Genomic DNA, 22,730 nt, shown 5'->3' with positions numbered 1-22,730 from the left:
ATTCAACAAAATCCTAAATCTGGATCAATCTAACTGAATGCCTTTACTGCACCTTTGTTTCTGCCTCTGGGTTCTGCTGAAGAAAAATCATACCACCAGAAGTACTGAAACAATGTAAATTCAGTCCCTTCCTTCAGTGGGCCCTCCTCCCACATGTCTTTAATCAGCATCCTCTCTCATTTGCTGTAAGAGCTATTTCAAACTTTTACCACTCTTGTCAAGCGCCCTCTCTTACCACATTCTTTCTCACTCTCAGGAGATAAGCTTAATATGCTATTTCACAGAGAAGCAGAAATCATTAGATGGGAATTATGTTCTCTCAAAAAATGTACCCAGGGACTTCCCTGGTGGCGCAGTGGTTAAGAATCCGCCTGCCAATGCAGGGGACATGGGTTCGATCCCTGGTCCAGGAAGATCCCACATGCTGCGGAGCAACTAAGCCTGTATGCCACAACTACTGAGCCCGCGTGCCACAACTACTGAAGCCTGCGTGCCTAGAGCCCATGCTCCGCAACGAGAAGCCACCGCAATGAGAGACCTGCGCACCGCAACGAAGAGTAGCCCCCACTCGCCGCAACTAGAGAAAGCCCGCGCACAGCAACGAAGACCCAAAGCAGCCAAAATTAAATAAATAAATAAATTTATTTTTTTTAAAAATGTACCCATATGTAAGTAAACCCACCCAGATCAATTTACCTGAGTCAGTTAAGATCTTTCAGATAGGGATCTGAAAGAGTGTTATTATACGCACTGTCTCTAATTTCTAGTAACTCCATAATTATAGGAGCTACCTTTTTTCTGTACTTAAAAAATATGCAATCTACTATGTGAGGAGTCTTATATAAATTATGCTATCTCATTTATGTTGCCATCACTTCACTCAAACAGCAATTGCCAATATTACCAATAACCTCCAATTTATTAAACCCAAAGGAGATTTTTCTTTAATATATTTATTTTATTTATTTATTTTTGGCTGTGTTGGGTCTTCGTTGCTGTGTGCGGGCTTTCTCCAGTTGCGGCGAGCGAGGGCTTCTCTTTGTTGCGGTGCGCAGGCTTCTCATTGCAGTGGCTTCTCTTGTTGGGAAGCACGGACTCTTGGAGCGTGGGCTCAGTAGTTGTGGCCTGCAGGCTCTAGAGCACAGGCTCAGTAGTTAGTGGCACTCAGGCTTAGTTGCTCCGTGGCACCTTCCCGGACCAGGGCTCGAACCTGTGTCCCCTACATTGGCAGGCGGATTCTTAACCACTGCACCACTAGGGAAGCCCCAAAAGGAGATTTTTCTAAATGCTATTTCTACAAAGAACTATCATTTCCACCAGGCTTTGGCACACAGAATAATGTGCTATAGTAATCCCTTTTTGTTTCTGTTATAATCATTCTCTTAGTTCTCCTCTGACCTCTCTAGCTCTTCCTCCATATATATACACAGGTGGACATGATAGGTAGGCAGCTCTACCTGTGATCATCCTCCTTTATTTATTTCTTTTTAAAAAATATTTATTTATTTATTTATTTATTTATTTGCAGGTCGCAGGCTCCTTAGTTGTGGCATGCAGGTTTCTTAGTTGCGGTACACGGGCTTAGTTGTGGCATGCTAACTCTCAGTTGCAGCATGCGTGTGGGATCTAGTTCCCTGACCAGGGATCAAACCCAGGCCCCCTGCACTGGGAGTGTGGAGTCTTATCCACCGCGCCACCAGTGAAGTCCCCATCCTCCTTTAAATGTTGATGCTCCCCAGGGTTCTCCCCTGAGCACTCTTCTCGATTCACCCGTAGCATAGAGTTGTAAGATTTCAGGTTCAAAATCAGATAGTCTGTTCTATTCCTTGCTTTGTCACTTATTAGCTTTAGGGTCTTATACATTACCTAACTTCTATATATTACTTTTTTTTCCTTTGCAAAATGAGAAACTCATGGGTTGTTATAAGAATTAAATAAAACAATGTATGCAAAGCATTTAGGACTGTGCTTAGCCAACAGAAAATGGAATGCTATCAGCATAATTATCCACATTTAACTACTACCACCTAAGTACCAATGACTCCCATATCCATAGATTTCATGCTTGGATTTCCCTTTACCAGTCAATGCACACATCTACTTCAAAGTCTCAGAGATACCTTGAACTTGATTTTTCAATATTTTATTAATAATCTTCCTCCTCTTCCATCTGTTACTGCTCTTATATTTAGCTAGAATTTCAGCAGTCTTTTCTGGCTCTTCTTCCTCCCTACCTGACCCTCAACCCCCTTTTGATAAACCTCCAAGTCCAGCCAATTTTGTCTCCAATAATATTTTTCAAATTTATCCCCTCTTCTCCTTCTCTTCCTACCATTGCTCTTTGTTGGGTCATCACTTTTGACCCGTACTACTACTGAAATAGCCTCCTAACTGGTTATCCTGCCTTGGACTTGGTCTTCTCAAATTTATTCTCTACGTTGTTGCTGAATTCATCTTCTAATACGTAAACAGTATCCAACTATTTCTCAGATCAAATCTGTCAATGATTTCCAACTGCTTACTAGAAAATGCCCAAACACCTTAGTCTTCATTTACATTCTGGATCTTACCTTCTCTTCCAGTCTCATCTCTTCCCCCTTCAAATTCAAAATTCCACCTTTAATGAATTACTCAGTTCCCAGAAACACACCTCTCTCTCTCCCTCTCTCTCTCTCACAGAACTTCCCTTTTCTACGATAACCCATCCTAAATAATCTTCAGTGTTTTCTACTCACCCATAGGAAAAAGTCAAAAATTTTAAATTTAATTCATGTCAGATTCTGACCCCTCTCTACCTCGACCTCCCAAAACAAATCACCCCAGACTTTTTTTTTTTTTGGCCGTGCCACGTGGCTTGCAGGCTCTTAGTTCCCCCACCAGGGACTGAACCCAGGCCCTTGGCAGTGAAAGCTTGGAGTCCTAACCAGGAAATTCCCGCCCTACACTATTATTGGAGAGATTAAGAGACTCAAGGTACAGAGCAATCTGATGTAACTAATTTGTGTTTCTGAAATGGATATAGGTTTGGACTAGCCAGCTGTAAATGACATTTCTGGATCAACTGAAGAAATGTGAATATGGTCTGGGATCAGATAAAATGAAAATTTACGGAAATGGAAATAAATCATCAACTGGGTGGAAAAAACAGTAATTATAAAATGATCTCATGTTAGAAAAAAAATCTGTGAAAGAGATCAGAAAGAATCAGGAATTAAGCTTTAACAGTATTGATCTCTATTTTTTTCACTTTTGTTTGCCTGTATTATAATTTTCTGTAATACATATTTGCTGCTTCCATTATTGATTAAGGAAATATAATCGTTTTTGTCCAAAAAGTTTAACTGATTGTCTTAAACTAATTTGTATTTCAGCCTGGACCTGTTCTTTGAACTGCAGACTCAAATATCCAACTTCCTACCCAACATCTCTCTTGGATGTTTAATACACAGCTCAGACTCAGCATGTGATATTCTGATCTCTTCCTCTTAATCCTCTCCTCCTATAGTCTTCTCCATCCCAGTAAATGGCATTTCTTCTGTGGTGGCTTTTTTCAGCCAAAAATCGGGTCATCCTTGACTCCCCTCTTTCACACTCCATATCCAAACTCACAATGCAGATCTCAGTAATGCTACCTTTGAAATATATACAGATTTAGGAAGTTACAAATGCGGAAAGAAGGAGGTTAGAATAAACCCCGTGGTGCTGGACTGTAACTGGAAGTCTTGGTATGAATTCACAGTTATATATAGAAAACATATACTTATTCAAGTGATAAAAGTTAATGTCACTATTAATGGGGCAGATTGACATTATGTTCCTCCAAATACATATAATGCTTTAAGAACACAGCACCACTTCTGTGGTATTCCTGCCCAAAACTGCATAACCTGAATCTAAAAAAAAAAAACAAAAACAAAAAAACAGACAAACACAAATTTATGGATTATTTTACAAATTACTGGTCTATAGTCTTCAAAAATTTCAGGGTCATGAAAGATAAGGAAAGACTAAAGAACTGTTTCAGACTGAAGAAAACTAAAGAGATATGACAATTCACTCTAACAAATGACCCTGGACTTTTAAAGACCATTATTGGGATAACTGGCAAAATTCAATTAAGGTCTATGGATTCGATGGTAGTACTGTATCAGTTTTCATTTCCTGATTTTGGTGGTTGTACAGATGTTACATTAACAACTGTTGCAATGTACTGAACTGTGTCTCCCCAAAATCCATATGTTGAAGTCCTAACCCCCGATGTTACTGTATGTGGAGATAAGGTCTATAAGGAGGTAATTAAGGTTACATGAGGACATAATGGTGGGGCCTTGGTAAGACGACACAAGTGTCCCTATAAGAGACATCAGAGGAACTCTCCCTCCCTCCAAACCCTCCTCCACCACGTGACGACACAGTAAGAAGGTGGCCATCTACAAGCCAGGAAGAGAACTTTCACCAGAAACTGAACCCTGTCAGACCTTGATGTTAGCCTTTCCACCCTCTAGAACTGTGAGAAAGTAAATTTCTGCTGTTTAAGCCACACAGTTTGTGGTATTTTGTTATGGCAGCCCAAGCTTATTAATACAACTATATAAGGATATTAACTGTTTTTAAGGACACTGAAGTATTAAACAGGGCATCATGTCTGCAACATACTCTCAAATAGCTCTGAAGAAAAGTGTGTGTGTGTGTGTGTGTGTGTGTGTGTGTGTATGTGTATATGAAGAGAGCAATAAGAGATTAAAGTAAGTATGGTAAAACGTTAATTACTGGGGAATCTGGTGAAAGGCACACAGAGGTATCTGTAATATACTGCAGCTTTAAATTTGAAATTATTTAAAAATAACAAATTTTTAAAAATACATAGACTCCAACTACTACTTACCATTGCCTCCTGGTTTAAGTCATATCATCTTTTGCTTGAATTATTGAATTAGCCTCTTAACTGGTCTCCCTGCTTCTACCTTTGCCCCACTTCAGTCTAGATCCTTTCAAAATATAAATCTGATCATATTATTTTGTTGCTTTAAATCCCTCCAATAATGGCTCTCGTCCTTACTCAGAGTAAAGATCAAAGTCCTTACTATGGCCTGCAAGTCCTAAACAATCTGACTTTGCATTATCTCTCTGATCCCCAGTCCTGGTAACCATTCATTCCATTCCAGCCACTCTGGCCACCTTGCGACTGCAAGACCTACAACACACCTGGCATACTCTTGCTTCAGGGTCCTTTGAGCTCCCTGCTCCCTCTGCTTGGAATATTCTTTTCCCATATAATTTCATGGTTTACTCTCTCACTGCCTTTAAATCTTTGCCCAAATGTCATTTTCTCAGTGACTTTCTGTATTTCCCTGACCAGGAAAACTGCAACATCAAACCACCAACACTCCTATCACCCCTTGTTTTTTTCCCCCAATATACTATAATTTACTTACTTTATCTTTTGCCTGTCTCCCCCGCTGAGGACAAGGATTTTTGTCAGTTTTGTTTAGTGTTGAATTCTCAGCACCTAGGACCATGCCTAACACATAGTAGGCTTTCAGTAACTATTTCTTGAATAAATAAATTAGAAAAAAAGAGAAGGAAAATACAAAGAAAAGAAAAAGTACTCATGAAAATGAGTACTATAGTCTTCTATTCAGTTTGGTTAATAATCCCATAAGGTAGCTGGCTTCTGAGTACCTATACAGAGTAGATAGGGACTAGATTTCATCTAAGATACCGTTAGGTACTGTAATTAGTGCACGATTTTAAGAATTAATCTTTTGTCTTAGGTACTGATTTTAGAACCCGAGTCCCGAGTAAATGACTTCAATGTACACTGAAAGAGCCACATCTAAGCTAAAAAATTCAAAATGGTCTCTCAACATTTGTAAAGTATCAACTCAGAAGTTCTTTGGCTAATTTGCCACTAGGAACATCTGTTAAATATCATTATATATAATTATCTAGAAATCTACTAAATCCAAACATTCCCTAACTCTAAACAGAAAACTACTCAGTGTTATCAATGATCTGTCAAGAGCCAAAAGAAAATCAGAATCTAAATATCCACCAGTAGTAGAGTTGACAATCATTAATCAAATATGAAGACCATACAGAAAATAGAAAAATGGTTTACATATTGAAAGTGAAGAAAACAAAAAATATATCTCAACCTTGCCTCTTGCTTCCCCTTACTTTCTACATTTAAGTCCTGTTAATCTTACCATCTTATTACTGCGTATTTCTGAATTTAAGATAAGATTGTTGGGCTTCCCTGGTGACGCAGTGGTTAAGAACCTGTTTGCCAATGCAGGGCTCACGGGTTCGAGCCCTGATCTGGGAAAATCCCACATGCCATGGAGCAACTAAGCCCGTGCGCCTCAAGTACTGAGCCTGCAAGCCACAACTACTGAGCCCATGTGCTGCCACTACTGAAGCCCGCACGGCCTAGAGCCCGTGCTCCGCAACAAGAGAAGTCACCGCAATGAGAAGCCTGTGCACCGCAACGAAGAGTAGCCCCCGCTCACCACAACTAGAGAAAGCCCGCGCGCAGCAACGAAGACCCAATGCAACCAAATATAACTAATTAATTAATTTAAAAAATAAAAATAAAAATCTTTACTTTAAAAAAAATGATAAGATTGTTTATAACATGCACATTTTATATACCACCAAGAAATTTTAAAAGTACTTCCAATTAGCTGAATGAAACCATCAACTGTAAAATATATACTGATTTCAAACATGTTAAAATGTGAAAAGATGATGTACATCCTAGAATTGATGAAGTACATTAATTTCTAGTTCATTTTTTCCCTCCCCATTTCTTTTGCCACTACCCTACTTTAGTTTCTCATCATTACTACAACAAACTTCTTAATAACTGATCTCTGTCTGTAGTTTCAATGCATTCTCCAGACTGCTGGGAATTAATCCCACGAGTATGCTTGTCCCTGTGTACAAAGATATTCTTGCAGCACTATTTCCAACAAAAGTCTGGAAAAATCCTAAAAGTTCTTAATAGGGGCTTCGCTAAATAAATTGTTACCTCCATCTAGCTGAAAAGTACGTAACTATTAAAAAACTTGTGTTTTTAATAGTTCATTTTATAGTTTATTTAGAACTAACTCCAAGATATAAAGCAAAAACAAGATATAGTGAGTCTACTTTGCTAGTATATGTGTACAGAAAGTACAAACGAGCATATACTTCATATTTATAGAGAATACCTCTGGGAAGAGATATAAGAAACTGCTAACAGTGATGCCTCTACAGAAGGAAACCAAGGGATCAAGAGAGACAGAGACAGTCATGACAGAGGAATTCATCTTCCATTGTACACTTTTTGGAATTTGACTTGGGCATGTATTTACTTATTCAAAATAATACATTAAAAATTAAAAAGAAAACACCCCTATGCCACTACATTTTATGTCCTTCCTCAATACTGCTAAAGCACCTTGTATATAGATACTGTACGTTTTCACTTAGAATTTAAAACATCCATTTATAAATGTTTCCTCATCAGACCATGAGTTCTTTCAGCACACTGGCTTGGTACCTCAATGCCAATCAACTATTTATCAGGTATACAATTACTATCTTCTATTGAATAAATGAATACTAACCAAAGCCTCCCTTCTAAAATCATCCCCATCTAGGCCTCATCTTCCCCCATGCTCCAAATTATCTGTTTCTCTCTCTTATCAATTATCCCCAAATGTTTTGGGGTCTCCTAGATAACACCAAGCAATAATCTAGGATGTGAAGGAGACTGAACCTTTTACTCCTGTCCCTTGTTAACCAAATCCATCTTCTGTTAAGTCTATATTACAGAATCTTAAACAACAACCCCCCACCATTGCTCTTTCATAACATTTACTCTTTCAAGCTTACCCTAATCTCACTAATATGAAAATGCTGGTGAAAAGAGAAATACCAAATAAATAATATAATCTGCCCCACCTCAGTGCTAAGGAGAGTCTTGTCTCAAATACATATAGCAGAATTCTCATTCCTTTCAGAGGATGGTATAGCAGAAAGAAAACAGAAATTGGACTCAGACATACATCAATTCAAATTTTACCTCAATAACTGAGTCATGACCTTGACTAAAATTATATGTCTCTGAGCCTTAACTTCCATACCTTAAAATGAATATAATAGCTTGAAAGACTTTGGAAGGAATAAATAATATATGTTAAATGTCTGTTTATAGTACCTACTAGAGAACAAGTCAAATACTTCACTAACAGCAATTGTTTTCTCCCAGTTTTCCTTCCCTGTAAGCTAGTATATATCAGGTGAGTATGAGGGGAAAATGCCATTTGATTAAACTAATCTAAATTAAGATATGTATGACAATAGTTTCTTTCTCTTTAACCCTGGCCTCCGAAAATGGGGAGAGAAAAGGCTATTTTATTCTTAGCTCCTCCAGTTCCAGGACTCCCTTGCTCTAGTCTGGCTCCTGATATCTAGGAGGCTTGTGAAACATCTAGGTTGCAAAAAAATCAGAAGCGGAATCACTTGGGAACCCTAGTCTTCAGAGAAGTCCGAGGGCTTCAACTCAACGTTTTCTTCTCAGCTGACCTCAGAATGCTTGGTCTTTCTATAGTAATACTAAATACAGAGATTTATATGAGTTGTTTAATTGCTTACACCTAATAACTATGCAGAGTAACTATGTACATATCATTTAATAAGCGAAATGTTTTAAAAAGTTGATTATAACCAAAACTCTGTTCAGGAACGATTCAAATGTTGGTTAATTACATAGCCAAGCTGTCCGTTCATGGATTAAAAAAAATGTTCACACTACTTCTTCCATCTAAAATGACATTACTCTTCTCCTTTTATTATTTGAATTCTCATCTCAAAACCCAAGTCAAAACCCTGGTCCTCAAAGACAGCTCTTGAAACCACTTCCATCTTTCTTAACTCTGAACTTACACTGCTCTTATATTTAACATCATGTACTGCTTCACACATTAGCTTTCCCTTGGCTTGATTGTAAATTCTTTGAAACAGAATTATATCATTTACTTCTTTTCCATCTTTCATAGTGCTGAATACAAACTAGCCTTTTATTATGTTTTTTTTTTGTTTTTATTGTTTTTTTAATTTTATTTTATTTATTTATTTATTTTTGGCTGCGTCGGGTCTTTGTTGCTGTGCGCGGGCTTTCTCTAGTTGAGGCGAGCGGGGGCTACTCTTCGTTGCAGTGTGCAGGCTTCTCATTGCGGTGGCTTCACTTGTTTCGAAGCATGGGCTCTAGGCAGGCGGGCTTCAGTAGTTGTGGCACACAGGCTCAGTAGTTGTGGCTCGAGGGCTCTAGAGCGCAGGCTCAGTAGTTGTGGTGCACGGACTTAGCTGCTCTGCGGCATGTGGGATCTTCCCGGACCAGGGCTCGAACCTGTGTCCCCTGCATTGGCAGGCGGATTCTTAACCACTGCGTCACCAGGGAAGCCCTTTTATTATGTTTTTATTGACCGACTGCCTACTTCCATAGTCTAACTTGAGGTCAAAAAAAGCAGATTATTCCTTTTCATCTTCAATGAGTATTAGCACAACTATTTATTATTTACATTAATGAAGGGAAATACTAGTGTGGCTAATCCCAACAAATTAATTCCCAAAACATTTCCACTGTACATTTAGAATATATCATATCAATTCTTTTAACAAATTTATCTTGGTAATTATGTACTTAAGTTTATATCACAATAATCTACCTTACTCTCCACACCTTATACTTCTCTAACAGAGAAGGAAGAGAGATGCCACAAAGATTAAGAAAGAGTAACTTGTGAGAAAACAATCAACTTTTTATAACCAGGGTGTCATATATTTCAACATCAATGTCGCCACCACCACCAAGAAAATATATGTGAAACCAAGAGTTATAAACTTACACATTTACCAAAAACTTAGAGGAATTACTTTCCATAACACTTTCATAATATAATGTCTGCCAATCAGCTGTCAGAGTCAGGTACTGTGCCCTTTTTTCTCCATCTATCTAATAAGTATAGAAAAATTTCCAAGAAGCAGTATAATATGGCCTGGTGCAGCGGTTCCCAAATTCTGGCCATAGCCTGTGATGAAATTTCCATTGGTTTGCAGAGAAATGAGAAAAATAAGGACATAGCAGCTTATTTCTCCTAAAGCAAAATGTATCCAAGTTAAAGAATGGTTCTCTATTATCTTCTTCCTATTTTTCTGGTAATTAAAATATCTTTATGAAATGATGGTAATGATTTTAATGTCAACTGGAAATATGAACAATCCTATTTCAGCACCTTTAGTTTTTTTATTTTCTTAAATTGATTGGCCCATGTCTAGAAGCTACTAGTCCAATAGATCTTCTCTGATCCTGACTCATTGTGAGCTACCAAAATAAATGAATGCTTAAACACTTCATTGCTTAGTTTGCTTTTTACTATCAATAATTAGACTTGTGTGTTAACTGTGCTGGGAAAATTTCTTTCTTGAGATTACATGGACCCATGATCTGTGGATCACAAAAATGCCAGAAGCAGCATTAGTGTATGAAGATGGTCTTTTATTTATCCCAAGAACTCAAGGATGGCTTTATCTTAGAAAATCTGTAAATATCATTCACTATATTTACAGAAAAATTCTTGATAAAATTCTGTGTCCGCTGAAGTAGATACTGTTAGCAAATAACAATTTCCGTTAGAAATAAAAAGGAACCACATAACGTGATAATGAAGTCTTAAATACAAAGAGTGAAGTACCATAGGGATAAGACTATCATATATATCAGATCAGTTCTTCCACATTGATCAACACATTCAATAGAATTCCAGTCAAAATCCTAATAAAATACATTAAGGAATCTGACAAGCTGATTCTCCATTTTATATGTTAAGTGCAAAGGCCTAAGAATAAAAAGACACAAGGTAGAAGAATGTGACCTCCCAGATACCATGACGTCATATAACAGGCTATGGAATTTGCGCAGGTATGGCCAAATTGACCATTAGAACCAAATGGAGGGCCCATAAACAGATCTGTGTTAACTGACATTTATGACAAGGGTAGCACTGCAGATCACTGGGAAAAAGGAGAATGCTATTCATTAAAGTAGATAGGACAATGGTGTTTCTACATAGAAAAAAAATGAAAATGAACTCTATCATGTCATATACAAAAATCAGTTCTGAATGGAATAAGGACAAATACAATAGGCTAACCAAAGGCTTCAGCAGAAAACACAGGAGAACATCTCTATGACCATAAGATAGGGAAAGAGTTCTTAACCCAAACACAGTGTGCCAACCATAATAAAAAGTGGGTTAACCACAATACATATATAAATCTAATATTATTAAAATTAAGAACCTCTCTTCATCAAAAAGACATCATAAAGAGAGTACAAAGACATACCTCTAACTGGGAGAAACTCCTTGTAACTTCTTATGTGGACAAAAGAAACAAATGGGCATTTCACAGAATAGGAATCTTGAATAGCCAATCAAAAAAGAACTTCATTAATAATCAGAAAAATCCAAATTAAGATCAGGAGACAGCATTTACCCGCCCCACAAACCTGGCAAAAAATTAAAGAGAGCTGACAGTACCAAGATTTGGCAAAGATGTGGAGAAACAGAAAGTCATTTTATTTATTGTGTTGGTGTTTTGCTTTTTTAAAAAAAAAAAAATCAGGTTTATTATTGAGGTTTGATTTACATACACCAAAATTCACCCTTTTTAATGTACAGGTATATAAATTACGACACATTTTGCGGTGTAACCCCCACAGTTCTATTACCCCCCAAATCCTTCCTGCCCATTCTTAGTGAACCCCTCTCCCTACCTCCACTCTCTAACCATATAGTTTTGTCCCTTCCAGAGAGTTATATAAATGAAATTATATAATACATAACCTTTGAGTCACTTGGCATAATACATTTGACATGTATCTATGTGTGTGTAGCAGTACTTCATTTCTTTTTTTAAGTCTTTTTTTTTTTTTTTTGGCCATGCTGTGCAGCATTCAGGATCTTAGTTCCCAGACCAGGGATCGAACCCGTGCCCCCTGCAGTGGAAGCGCAGAGTCCTAACTACTGGACCGCCAGGGAATTCCCTTAAGTCATTTTTTTAAAAATTGTGGTAAAATATACAAAACATAACATTTCATTTCTTTTTATTCTAAGATAATATTCCATTTCAAGGATGTCCTAAAGTTTGTTTGTATCACAGTTTGTTTGTTGAAGGGTATTTGGGTTTTTTTGGTTTTGGTAATTATGAATAAAACCACTATAAACATCTCTTAATAGCATCTTTAAAACAGCAAAATTTCATAATTTTGATGAAGTCCAACTTACAAAAAAAATTTTTTTAATGGATTGTGTTGTTGGTGTCCTAAGAAATCTTTGCCTATCCCAAGATCACAGACTTTCTCATACATAAAGGTGAAATACTGAAAGCTGCAGGATGTTCACTTTCACCCTTTCTCTACAACTAGAGGTTCTAGCCAGTGCAGTAAGACAAGGGAAAGGAATAAAGGCATATAAATTGGGAGGAAGAAATTACGACTGTCTTTTGTTGCAGACATGATTTGTCTACATAGAAAAACCACAAAGAATCTACAAAATAGGTACAAGAACTAGTGAGTGAGTTTAGTAGAGTTGAAGAACACATGATAGAAAAAAATTTTTTTTTACGTAGAACCATTTATAACAGCAAGAAAGACTTAGGTAGAATCTAGCAAAATAAGATATGCATGCAGAGAAAAAAATACAAAACACTGATGAAAGAAATCAAAGAAGACCTAAATAAGTGGAGAGATATACCATATTTACGGGTTGGAAGACTCAACATTGTTAGGATATCAATTCTCTCCCAAATTAATGTATAGATTCAATATAATCCTAATCAAAATCCCAGCATGATTTTTGGAAAAAACAAACTAATTCTAAAATTTAAATGGGGGACTTACCTGGTGGCGCAATGGTTATGGTTAAGAATCCGCCTGCCAAAAAAAAAAGAATCCACTTGCCAATGCAGGGGACACGGGTTCAAGCCCTGGTCTGGGAAGATTCCACATGCCATGGATCAACTAAGCCTGTGTGCCACAACTACTGAGCCTGTGCTCTAGAACCCGCGAGTCACAGCTACTGAGCCTGCGTGCCACAACTACTGAAGCCCACGTGCCTAGAGCCCATGCTCCGCAACAAGAGAAGCCCCTGCTCGCTGCAACTAGAGATAGCCTGCACGCAGCAACGAAGACCCAACAGGGCCAAAAATAAATAAATTAATTAATTTAAGAAATAAATAAAATTTAAATGGAAAGACAACAGACCTAGAATAGCTAAAATAATTTTGAAAATCTTGTTGGAGGATTCACATTACCTGATTTCAAAACGAGATATAGTAATCAAGGCAGCGAGGCATTAGCAAAAGGACAGACACAGATCAATGGGACAAAACAGAGTTCAGAAATAGACTCATATGGTTAACTGATTTTTGACAAAGGTGCGTAGGCAATTTAATGAAGAAATAAAGAAAGGACAGTCTTTCCAACAAATGGCACTGGAACAGTTGGACATCCATTTAAAAAAAACAAAGAACAACCTTGACCCACACTTTGTACCATTTGCAAAAATTAACTCGAAATGCATTATAGACCTAACTGTAAAATCTAACTACAAAATTTCTGGAAGTTCAATGTCTGCAGGATCTGTACTGTTGTTCCTTTTTCATTCCTGCTATTAGTAATTAGCATCTTCTTTTTTTTTCCTTTGTCTGGCTAAAGATTTGTCAGTTTTATTGATCATTTTAAAGTACTTTTAATGGGATTTTAAATGAGAAACAAATTGACAACACACACTTGTAAAGTCAAACAGTGGCATCCCTTCAATGTGGCGATTCCTCTCTTGCACATGTGCCCAAAAGTATCCATAGCAGCATTATTCATCACAGACAAATAACTATAATACAGACTGAATTCTGAGTAGTTACAACCTTGAATGTAAGTCATAGAGATTATTTTTTAATTTGATGAGATCCGATGCAGCCCGGCAAAGACATCCACTTGGATACGAAAAACAGCCTTGTTTAAAATTTTGAAGACAAAAAATTATTTCAAACTAATACTCAGCCACAGAACACGTTAATAAAAGCAAACACACTTACATGATCATACAATGTATGGCTGCTAAACCAGCTGGGTTCTAGGCCTTTCTCAGGTTTTCTATTTCTTAAGCCAATAAGGGTTCTATATATTAAGAATATAGGGACTTCCCTAGTGGCTCAGTGGTTAGGAGTCCGCCTGCCAACGCAGGGGACGCCGGTTCGAGCCCTGGTCCGGGAAGATCCCACATGCTGCGGAGCAACTGGGCCCGAGCACCATAACTAGGGAGCCTGCGCTCTAGAGCCCGCGTGCCACAACTACTGAAGCCCACGCACCTAGAGCCCGAGCTCCGCAACAAGAGAAGCCACCGCGATGAGAAGCCTACGCACAGCAACGAAGAGTAGCCCCCTGCTCTCCGCAATTAGAGAAAGCCCGCGTGCAGCAATGAAGAACCAACGCAGCCATAAATAAATTAAAAAAAAAAAAAGAATATATATATTCTATATATTAAGCCAATATTTTTATGGACATTTTCTCCATTTCCTTTAGGCTTTAAAAATTATTAATGTAAAGCTGAAGATGTATTTGTTTGTAATTTTAAAAAGTCTATGTCTATAGTCAGTTCTCTTTTAAGAACACACTGGGTGCGCTGAGGGGCTGCCAGCGGTCTCTCGAGTGGGCTGGACGCTGGCCGCGGCTGCTCGCTCCGGACGGCCGCGCCATGGCGGAGGAAGAGCTCGAGGCGCTGAGGAAGCACAGGCTGGCCGAGCTGCAGGCGAAGCACGGGGACCCTGGTGATGCAGCACAACAGGAAGCAAAGCAAAGGGAAGCAGAAATGAGAAACAGTATCTTAGCCCAAGTTCTGGATCAGTCAGCCCGGGCCCGATTAAGTAACTTAGCACTTGTAAAGCCTGAGAAAACTAAAGCAGTAGAGAATTACCTTATACAGATGGCACGGTATGGACAACTAAGTGGGAAGGTATCAGAACAAGGTTTAATAGAAATCCTCGAGAAAGTAAGCCAACAAACAGAAAAGAAAACAACAGTTAAATTCAGCAGAAGAAAAGTAATGGACTCTGATGAAGATGACGATTATTGAATTTAAGATGTCTAGAGACTGGGACTTAATGGAGCAATTCTAGGACAGAGAATACTTGGCAGAAGTTAAGATCTTGATGGGATGTTTACTTTGTTTACTGTCTATATGCCTTTTAAAAATAAACTTGTTATGCAAAATAAAAAAAAAAAAAAAAAAGAACACACTGGGTAAACAAAATGTGATATACATATATACAAATTTCACACACATAATGGAATATTATTCAGCCTTAAAAAGGACAGAAACTCTGACACATGCCATAATATGGATGAATCTTAAAGAGACATTATGCTAAGTAAAATAAGCCAGTCACAAAAAGAAAAATACTATATGATTCCACTTATATGAGGTACCTAGAGTAGTCAAAGTCATAGAAAGAGGAAGTAGAATGGTGGTTGCTAGGGGCTATGGGATGGGAGGAATGGGTAGTTACTGTTTAATGAGTACAGAGTTTCAGTTTGGGAAGATGAAAAAAAGTTCTGGAGATGATGTTGGTGATGGTTGCACAACAATGTTAACGTATATAAGAAAAAAATAAGAAACTGTTAATAATGGAACTTGGCATATAGAGGAAGGTGATGGGTAACTTACTTTTCATTTTGTAACACATGTATAGTTTGAATTTTACAATGTACTTTTATAATCATAAAAAGTTTGTTAAAAAACAAACTAGTTAATGGCTCCCTAATTCTGTATACTGAAGTGACTTTCATTTGAAAATAACACTCCCTTAATTACATAATCCATCATAGCTACCTTCTCACTTCTTACCTTCCCTCCTCCTTCAAATATTTGGAACACTGTCTACTACAATGGCCAGATGTCTCTCCATGTCCTCACCTAGGACAAGCTATTTATTATTAAAAAAAAAAAAGTATACATATATATTAGTTATTTAACATTAAACATACAAAAAGTATGCAATTTATTAGATGACATTCTTCTATAAAGAGTTTTTCTTTCTTGCCCCTCCCTTGTTCTCTTTCTCTTTTCTTTTAATGAATATAACTATAGACACAGGGATTTTTTTTCCTCATTCATTACTGTCATTCTTTTTGATGTACAAACTGTCCCACAGTTAGCCAGTAAAATCCCTTTCAAGCCAGCTCTTACATCCTTTTGATATGATCTCATTCATCTTTGAGCTCTTCTGAGACCTTCTTGCCCTCCTGCCAAAGACGTTCATTCCATGAGCCTGATGTTTTCTTCATAGGAAGATTTTACAAACTACTAACTCAGTCTGGTTAATACTTACAGAGCTATTCAAATTTTCTAATTCTTCTTGGATTATTAATTTTTAAAGGAATTTGTCCATTTCATCTGAGTTTTCAAATTTATTGGCATAAAGTTGTTCGTATGATTTTTAAATTTCTACTTTATCTGTAGTCATGCCCCCTCTCCATTCCTAATATTGTTTATTTATGCTTCCTCTTTTTTTCTTCCTTGATCAATCCTGACAAAGGTTTATCTTTTACTTTTTTTTTTAGTATTATTTTTAAATTTTATTTATTTTATTTTTGGCTGCATTGGGTCTTTGTTGCGGTGTGTGGGCTTCTCACTGCAGTGGCTTCTCTTGTTGCGGAGCACAGGCTCTAGGTGCACGGGCTCAGTAGTTGTGACCTGCGGGCCCTAGAGCACCGGCTCATTCTCTGTGGCACATGGACTTAGTTGCTCCGCAGCATGTGGGATCTTCCTGGACCAGGGCTCGAACCCATGTCCCCTGCATTGGCAGACGGATTCTTAACCACTGTGCCACCAGGGAAGCCCCTACTGGGCTTTTTGAAGAAGCAAGTTTTGTCTTTGCTGACCTTCTCTATTTTATCTTTCTTTTGTACTTATTCTTTGTTCTTATTTTTAATCTCCTTCCTTCTACTCTCCTTGGCTGGGCCTATTCTGTTGTTCTTTGTCTGTTTTGTTTTTTTTTTTAAACAAAAGATGCTTAGCTTATTAAGTTTCAGCCTCTTGCATTTAAGGTTACAAATTTCCCTTAGGTACAGCTTTACTGCATCCCAGTCCAGACTTAACTCAAGACCCATATACCTACTTGTGTAACATGACATCTCCACCAAAGTATCTAGAAGATATCTCAAACTCAACATGTTAAAAACTAAACTCTTGGGGCTTCCCTGGTGGTGCAGTGGTTGAGAATCTGCCTGCCAATGCAGGGGACACGGGTTCGAGCCCTGGTCTGGGAAGATCCCACATGCCACGGAGCAACTAGGCCCGTGAGCCACAACTACTGAGCCTGCGCATCTGGAGCCTGTGCTCCGCAACAAGAGAGGCCGCGATAGTGAGAGGCCCGCGCACCGCGATGAAGAGTGGCCCCTGCTTGCCGCAACTGGAGAAAGCCCTCGCACAGAAACGAAGACCCAACACAGCCATAAATAAATAAACAAAACAAAACAAAACAAAAAAAGCCACCTCTCAAAAAAAAGAAAAAAGAAAAAAACAAAAAACAAAAAACTAAACTCTTGATCTTTCCCAAATCTTGTCTACTCAAAGCCTTCATCACGTAGTTAATGACAACTCCATCCTTCTATCACTCAGGACACAAACCTTGGAATTATCTTTAATTCCTCCTTTTTCTCAAACTGTCAGCAATTTGTTCTGTCTTCAAAACGTATCCAGAAATCATTTACTTCTTATGACCTTTATCCCTGTCACTGCAATCTAAGCCATCATCATCTCTCACCTAGACTATTACATTACTCTTATAATAGGTCTCTCTGCTTCTGTCCATTCCTCCTTATAGTCTATTCTTGCCATGGCAGTGGAGAATTCTTTTAAAAGGTAAGTCAGAGCATGCTCAAAACTCTCTGCTCAAAACTCTCCAATGGTTACTACTTCCACTCTAAGTAAAAGCCAAAGACTTTGCCCTACGTGATCTGCCATCTCCTTTATCTCTTTGACCTCATCTACTTTCACTCCATTCCAGCCATAGTGTTCTGGAACACTATTCTTTGAACATACCAGATATACTCATAATTTAGCGTCTTAATTCTAACTGTTCCCTTTACCTAGAATCCTCTTCCTCCAGATGTGCACCCGGTAACTCAGTGTCTTCAGGTCTTTACTCAATTCTCACTCTCTCAATGAAGCCTATTTTAAGTGCTTCCTTTAATACTGCAACCGGTCCCCCAATCTCCACCGTTAATTCCAATGCCCTTTACCCTGCTCTTTTTACTTTTTTCCCATACGATTTTTTCATTTTCTACCATAATAGGTAATTTACTTTTTCATTATATTTATTGATCCACAAGGTCAGAAATCTTGATGTATTCACTGATGGATCCCAAATAAACAAATGGTAAGCACTCAATAAAATGAGTTATTAGTTTCGATGTAGTGTTCTTATTACTATTCAGTGCTATGTATTTTTAAATTTCCACTATGATTTATTCTCTGATCCATGAGTTATCTGGAAATGCACATTTTAATTTCCAAGCAAAGGGGAAATATTTGTTTTGGCTATTAAATTCTAAGTTAAAAGTACTATATGGCTAAAGAACATGAATCTGCATGATACAAAGGATCTAAAATTATACTAATCTTGCATTAGGGGCCAGTACACATCACTAATTGGTTTAAATATTCCTTGTTTGTTCAAAAAAGAATGCACATTTTCTAATTTTGGAGCACAGGGTTCTCTATATGTGAGTCAATTAAATCAGATATGGTAGTATAGTATAAATTCTCTATATTTTTACATATTTTGTATCTGCTTAAACTACCAATAATTAACAGCTACATTTTAACTCTCTCACTAGGATAACAAAGCTGGTAAATTCTCCTTTCAGTTCAGGCATACTTCTGAGATATCGTGGGTTCGGTTCCAGACCACCACAATAAAGTTCCAAATATAGAAATAAAGTGAGTCACATGAATTTTCTGGTTTCCCAGTGCATATAAAAGTTATGTTTACACTACATTGTAGTCTATTAAGTGTGCAATAGCATTATGTCTTAAAAAAAAACAATGTACACACCTTAATTTTAAAATGCTGTTGGGGGACTTCCCTGGTGGTCCAGTGGTTAAGAATCCGCCTTCCAGGACTTCACTAGTGGTGCGGTGGTTAAGAATCCGCCTGCCAATGCAGGGGACACGGGTTCGATCCCTGGTCCGGGAAGATCCCACATGCTGCGGAGCAACAAAGCCTGTGCGCCACAACTACTGAGCCTGTGCTCTAGAGCCTCCAAGCCACAGCTACTGAGCCTGTGCGCTGCAACTACTGAAGCCTGCACACTCTAGGGCCCGTGTGCCGCAACTACTGAGCCTGCACGCCACAACTACTGAAGCCCGTGCACCTAGAGCCCACACTCCGCAACAAGAGAAGCCACCGCAATGAGAAGCCCGTGCACCGCAATGAAGAGCAGCCCCTTTTATTTTATTTATTTATTTATTCTTTTAATTAATTAATTAATTAATTTTTGGCTGTGCTGGGTCTTCGTTTCTGTGTGAGGGTTTTCTCCAGTTGCGGCGAGCAGGGGCCACCCTTCATCGCGGTGCGCGGGCCTCTCACTATCGTGGCCTCTCTTGTTGCGGAGCACAGGCTCCAGACGCACAGGCTCCAGACGCGCAGGCTCAGTAGCTGTGGCTCACGGGCCCAGTTGCTCTGCGGCATGTGGGATCTTCCCAGACGTGGGATCTTCCCAGACCAGGGCTCGAACCCATGTCCCCTGCATTGGCAGGCAGACTCTCAACCACCGCGCCACCAGGGAAGCCCCTAGCCCCTTTTATTAATTTAAACATCTTATACATGATTATTTTATATTTTGTATCTTATTAATAGTTTAAGTCTTTAGGGGTTTGTTTCTACCAAATCTCACTCAAAGTGACTTATTTCCTTGTGTTTGGTAATTCTCTGTTGAATTTTATCTGTGGGAATTCAAAGAGCCAAACCAGAAAAAACTTTCTCTCAAAGTGTACTTGCAAGTGCTATGGCAGAATCAGGATAGTACTGACCTTGGTCCAATTTAGCATCTTTCTCAGAGGGTTCTTCCACTTTGCTGTGGGCCAAAGGCTTAGGTTCCCATTAGTGCTAATATGGGCATTTGCCTTTGAGAGCAAACCTTGCCTTTTCTGTTTGCTCACAGCTCATTGTTCCTGCTTCAGCTGACTCTTCACTTTTGTGAGAAGAGACCCTTGAGAGAGCGCCCTAACTTTTTTAGCATACTCAGTAATGCATTAAAAATTAAGCTTGTAACCTTCCATGCACAAAGATACTGCCCCCTCAAGGAGGTGGAACATCAACTCTGCACTCCTTAAGTGTGTACTGTGCACAGTGACTTCTTTCCAAAGTGTGTAGTTTGATAAGGGGGTGGGGGGAGACAGTGATTTTACAGTGAAGAAACCTGATAAATACTGCCTCAGCCAGGTGATCAAGGTTAGCATCATCAGTGATAAGTCATGTTGACAGGATACTCTTGACGTGATGTGATGCAAATGGCACTTTTCCTGTGTTCTCTCCAAGAACCTATAGCCCCAGTTAATCATGAAAAAAAAAATGTATCAGACAAACGCATATTTTTGTTTATTCATTTGGGCCGCGCCTAGCGGCTTGAGGGATCTTAGTTCCCCAACCAGGGATCAAACTCAGGCCCTCTTGCAGTGGAAGCGCAGAGTCCTAACCACTAGACCACCAGGGAATTCCCCAGACAAATCCATATGGAGGAACATTCTACAAAATACCTGATCAATACTCCTCAAAACTGTTACAGTCTAAAGGAGCCTGAAGTGACATGATGACTAAATGTAATGTGGAATTTTGGATGGGATCTTGGGAAAGAAAAAGACATATGGCAAAAACTAAGGAAATCCACAAATAAAGTATGGACTCTAGTTAATAATGACCTATCAGTATTGGTTCATTAGCAGTAACAAATGTACCATATACCAATGTAAGATGTTAACAACAGGGGAAATTGGGTGCAGGGTATACTAGAACCCTCTATACCATCTTTGCAACTTCTCTGTAAATCTAAAGCTATTCTAGAATAAAGTTTATTTTTAAAAGTTATGTTTGTTACAATTTCTGCAGGATTTAGTTATTTTTTAGGGCAAAAAAAATATAGTCTCTCTGCAAAATATCTAGTCTGTCATACCATCAGAAACAGAAATTGTCCTATTCACCCTTCTCCCCAGTACAATCATGCCCTTTCCCAGAACCATGTTCCTTGGAAACTCCACTGGCAAACTTTCTCTTCCCTTAATTTCTGAGAAATTACTTTGCTCTGATCTTCTCCTCTACCTAAGATACCTTTTCTTCTGAAACTCTGGTGTTTCCCAAGTTCTTTCACTGGCCCTATTCTCTTCTCACTTAAAATACTGTGTCCCTTGAAGTGCTCATTCATTAACTACTACCAATATAATTACAATTCCTAAGTCTCCATCTCTAGTCCAAAGCTCCCTCCCAAATACAATATAGTGGTTATGAACATATTTAAGTTAGTCAGAACTAGTTTCAAAGCCCAGCCCCTATTTCCAACTGCATGACCTTTTCTCATCTATACAATGAGATGCTTTTCACATCTATACAATGAAATAATAGTACCTACTTATTCAAAGGTTTTTCTCAAGATTACATGACAAAATACACAAAAAATTCCTAGAATTGCATTAAGTATATAACTGTCAATAAATATTAGCCAATATTAGGATTATAAGCACTATCAAAATGGTTAATTATCTATTAAACAACTTGTCTCAGATGCCCTCCAGACACTCCAACTCCATGTGTGCAAGCCTGCTTTTATCATCTATTTCCTCCCAAATTTCCTGTCACCCAAGACAGAATCCACAGGATCCATCTTCCAAGCTTTCCTCTAACTTCATCCTGTACATCCAACTGGTCAGCAAGTTCTGTCAAATTCTATTTTCTAAATACCTCTTAGATCTTATCTGTCCTCTCCACTACCACTTATATTCTTTCAAATCTTTGTCATTTGGTTAGATTATTATAGTGGCTCCTGAACACTTCCCCCAAACATATTATCATTTATTTTTGGAAACTGTAATATCAGTTTCAGGTATTGCTATTTTAAAGACCAAAATACAATATTTTTGTTGGTATAATACAAAAGCAGTTCATTCGTCATCCTTGGTTGCCTTTATCTCTTTCCTACCAACTCACCCACCCCCATTCCTCTCACTTTCACCACAAACTCCTTACCCTACTAACTATGCAGTTCAGGAAACTCCCCTGACTCACCCCCCTCTACCTTTGTCCTGGCCCACTTATAGGGAGAGTCTGCACCTGAGGGAAAGAACCTTCCATAACAAAGAATCTCTCCTAGGGAAAAGAAAGGATTTAAACTCCATTAGGGAAACATTTCCCAAGTTGGCCAAGAAAAGTCAAAACTTCGGCAATTTTGAACTACTGAACATAGACAGGTGGTTCCGAAAGCACTGGTCAGGGGAGTTAAATATGGCAAGAAGATACTAAAGTCCAACCCAACCAGCTACATCACACAAAGCAATTATAAAGGTACCTCAGACAAAAAGACCAAAGTCAAAGGAAGCAGCAAAGGCAGGAAGAGCTGATGATTTACA

At 38.4% G+C, this 22,730-nt stretch overlaps 2 protein-coding genes across 8 annotated transcripts in view; one reads left to right on the top strand and one right to left on the bottom strand.

Moving 5' to 3' along the window:
* RPRD2 (regulation of nuclear pre-mRNA domain containing 2) overlaps positions 1 to 22,730 on the bottom strand; it is an 87,152-nt gene that overhangs the window by 48,744 nt on the left and 15,678 nt on the right. The gene's annotated exons all lie outside the window — the stretch shown is intronic.
* LOC132351602 (programmed cell death protein 5) lies at positions 14,736 to 15,329 on the top strand. The gene has a single exon (XM_059901502.1). The coding sequence runs from the start codon at positions 14,805 to 14,807 to the stop codon at positions 15,180 to 15,182; it is 378 nt and encodes a 125-aa protein (XP_059757485.1). The 5' UTR covers positions 14,736 to 14,804; the 3' UTR covers positions 15,183 to 15,329.

This window comes from Balaenoptera ricei, chromosome 1 (assembly GCF_028023285.1).
Source record: "Balaenoptera ricei isolate mBalRic1 chromosome 1, mBalRic1.hap2, whole genome shotgun sequence".
Taxonomy (NCBI): Eukaryota; Metazoa; Chordata; class Mammalia; order Artiodactyla; family Balaenopteridae; genus Balaenoptera; species Balaenoptera ricei.
This window is presented reverse-complemented; position numbering and strand designations above follow the sequence as displayed.

What these genes read in the sequence shown, in the direction of transcription:
- LOC132351602 (XM_059901502.1), top strand. Translation starts at nt 14,805, where the DNA reads ATGGCGGAGGAAGAGCTCGAGGCGCTGAGGAAGCACAGGCTGGCCGAG.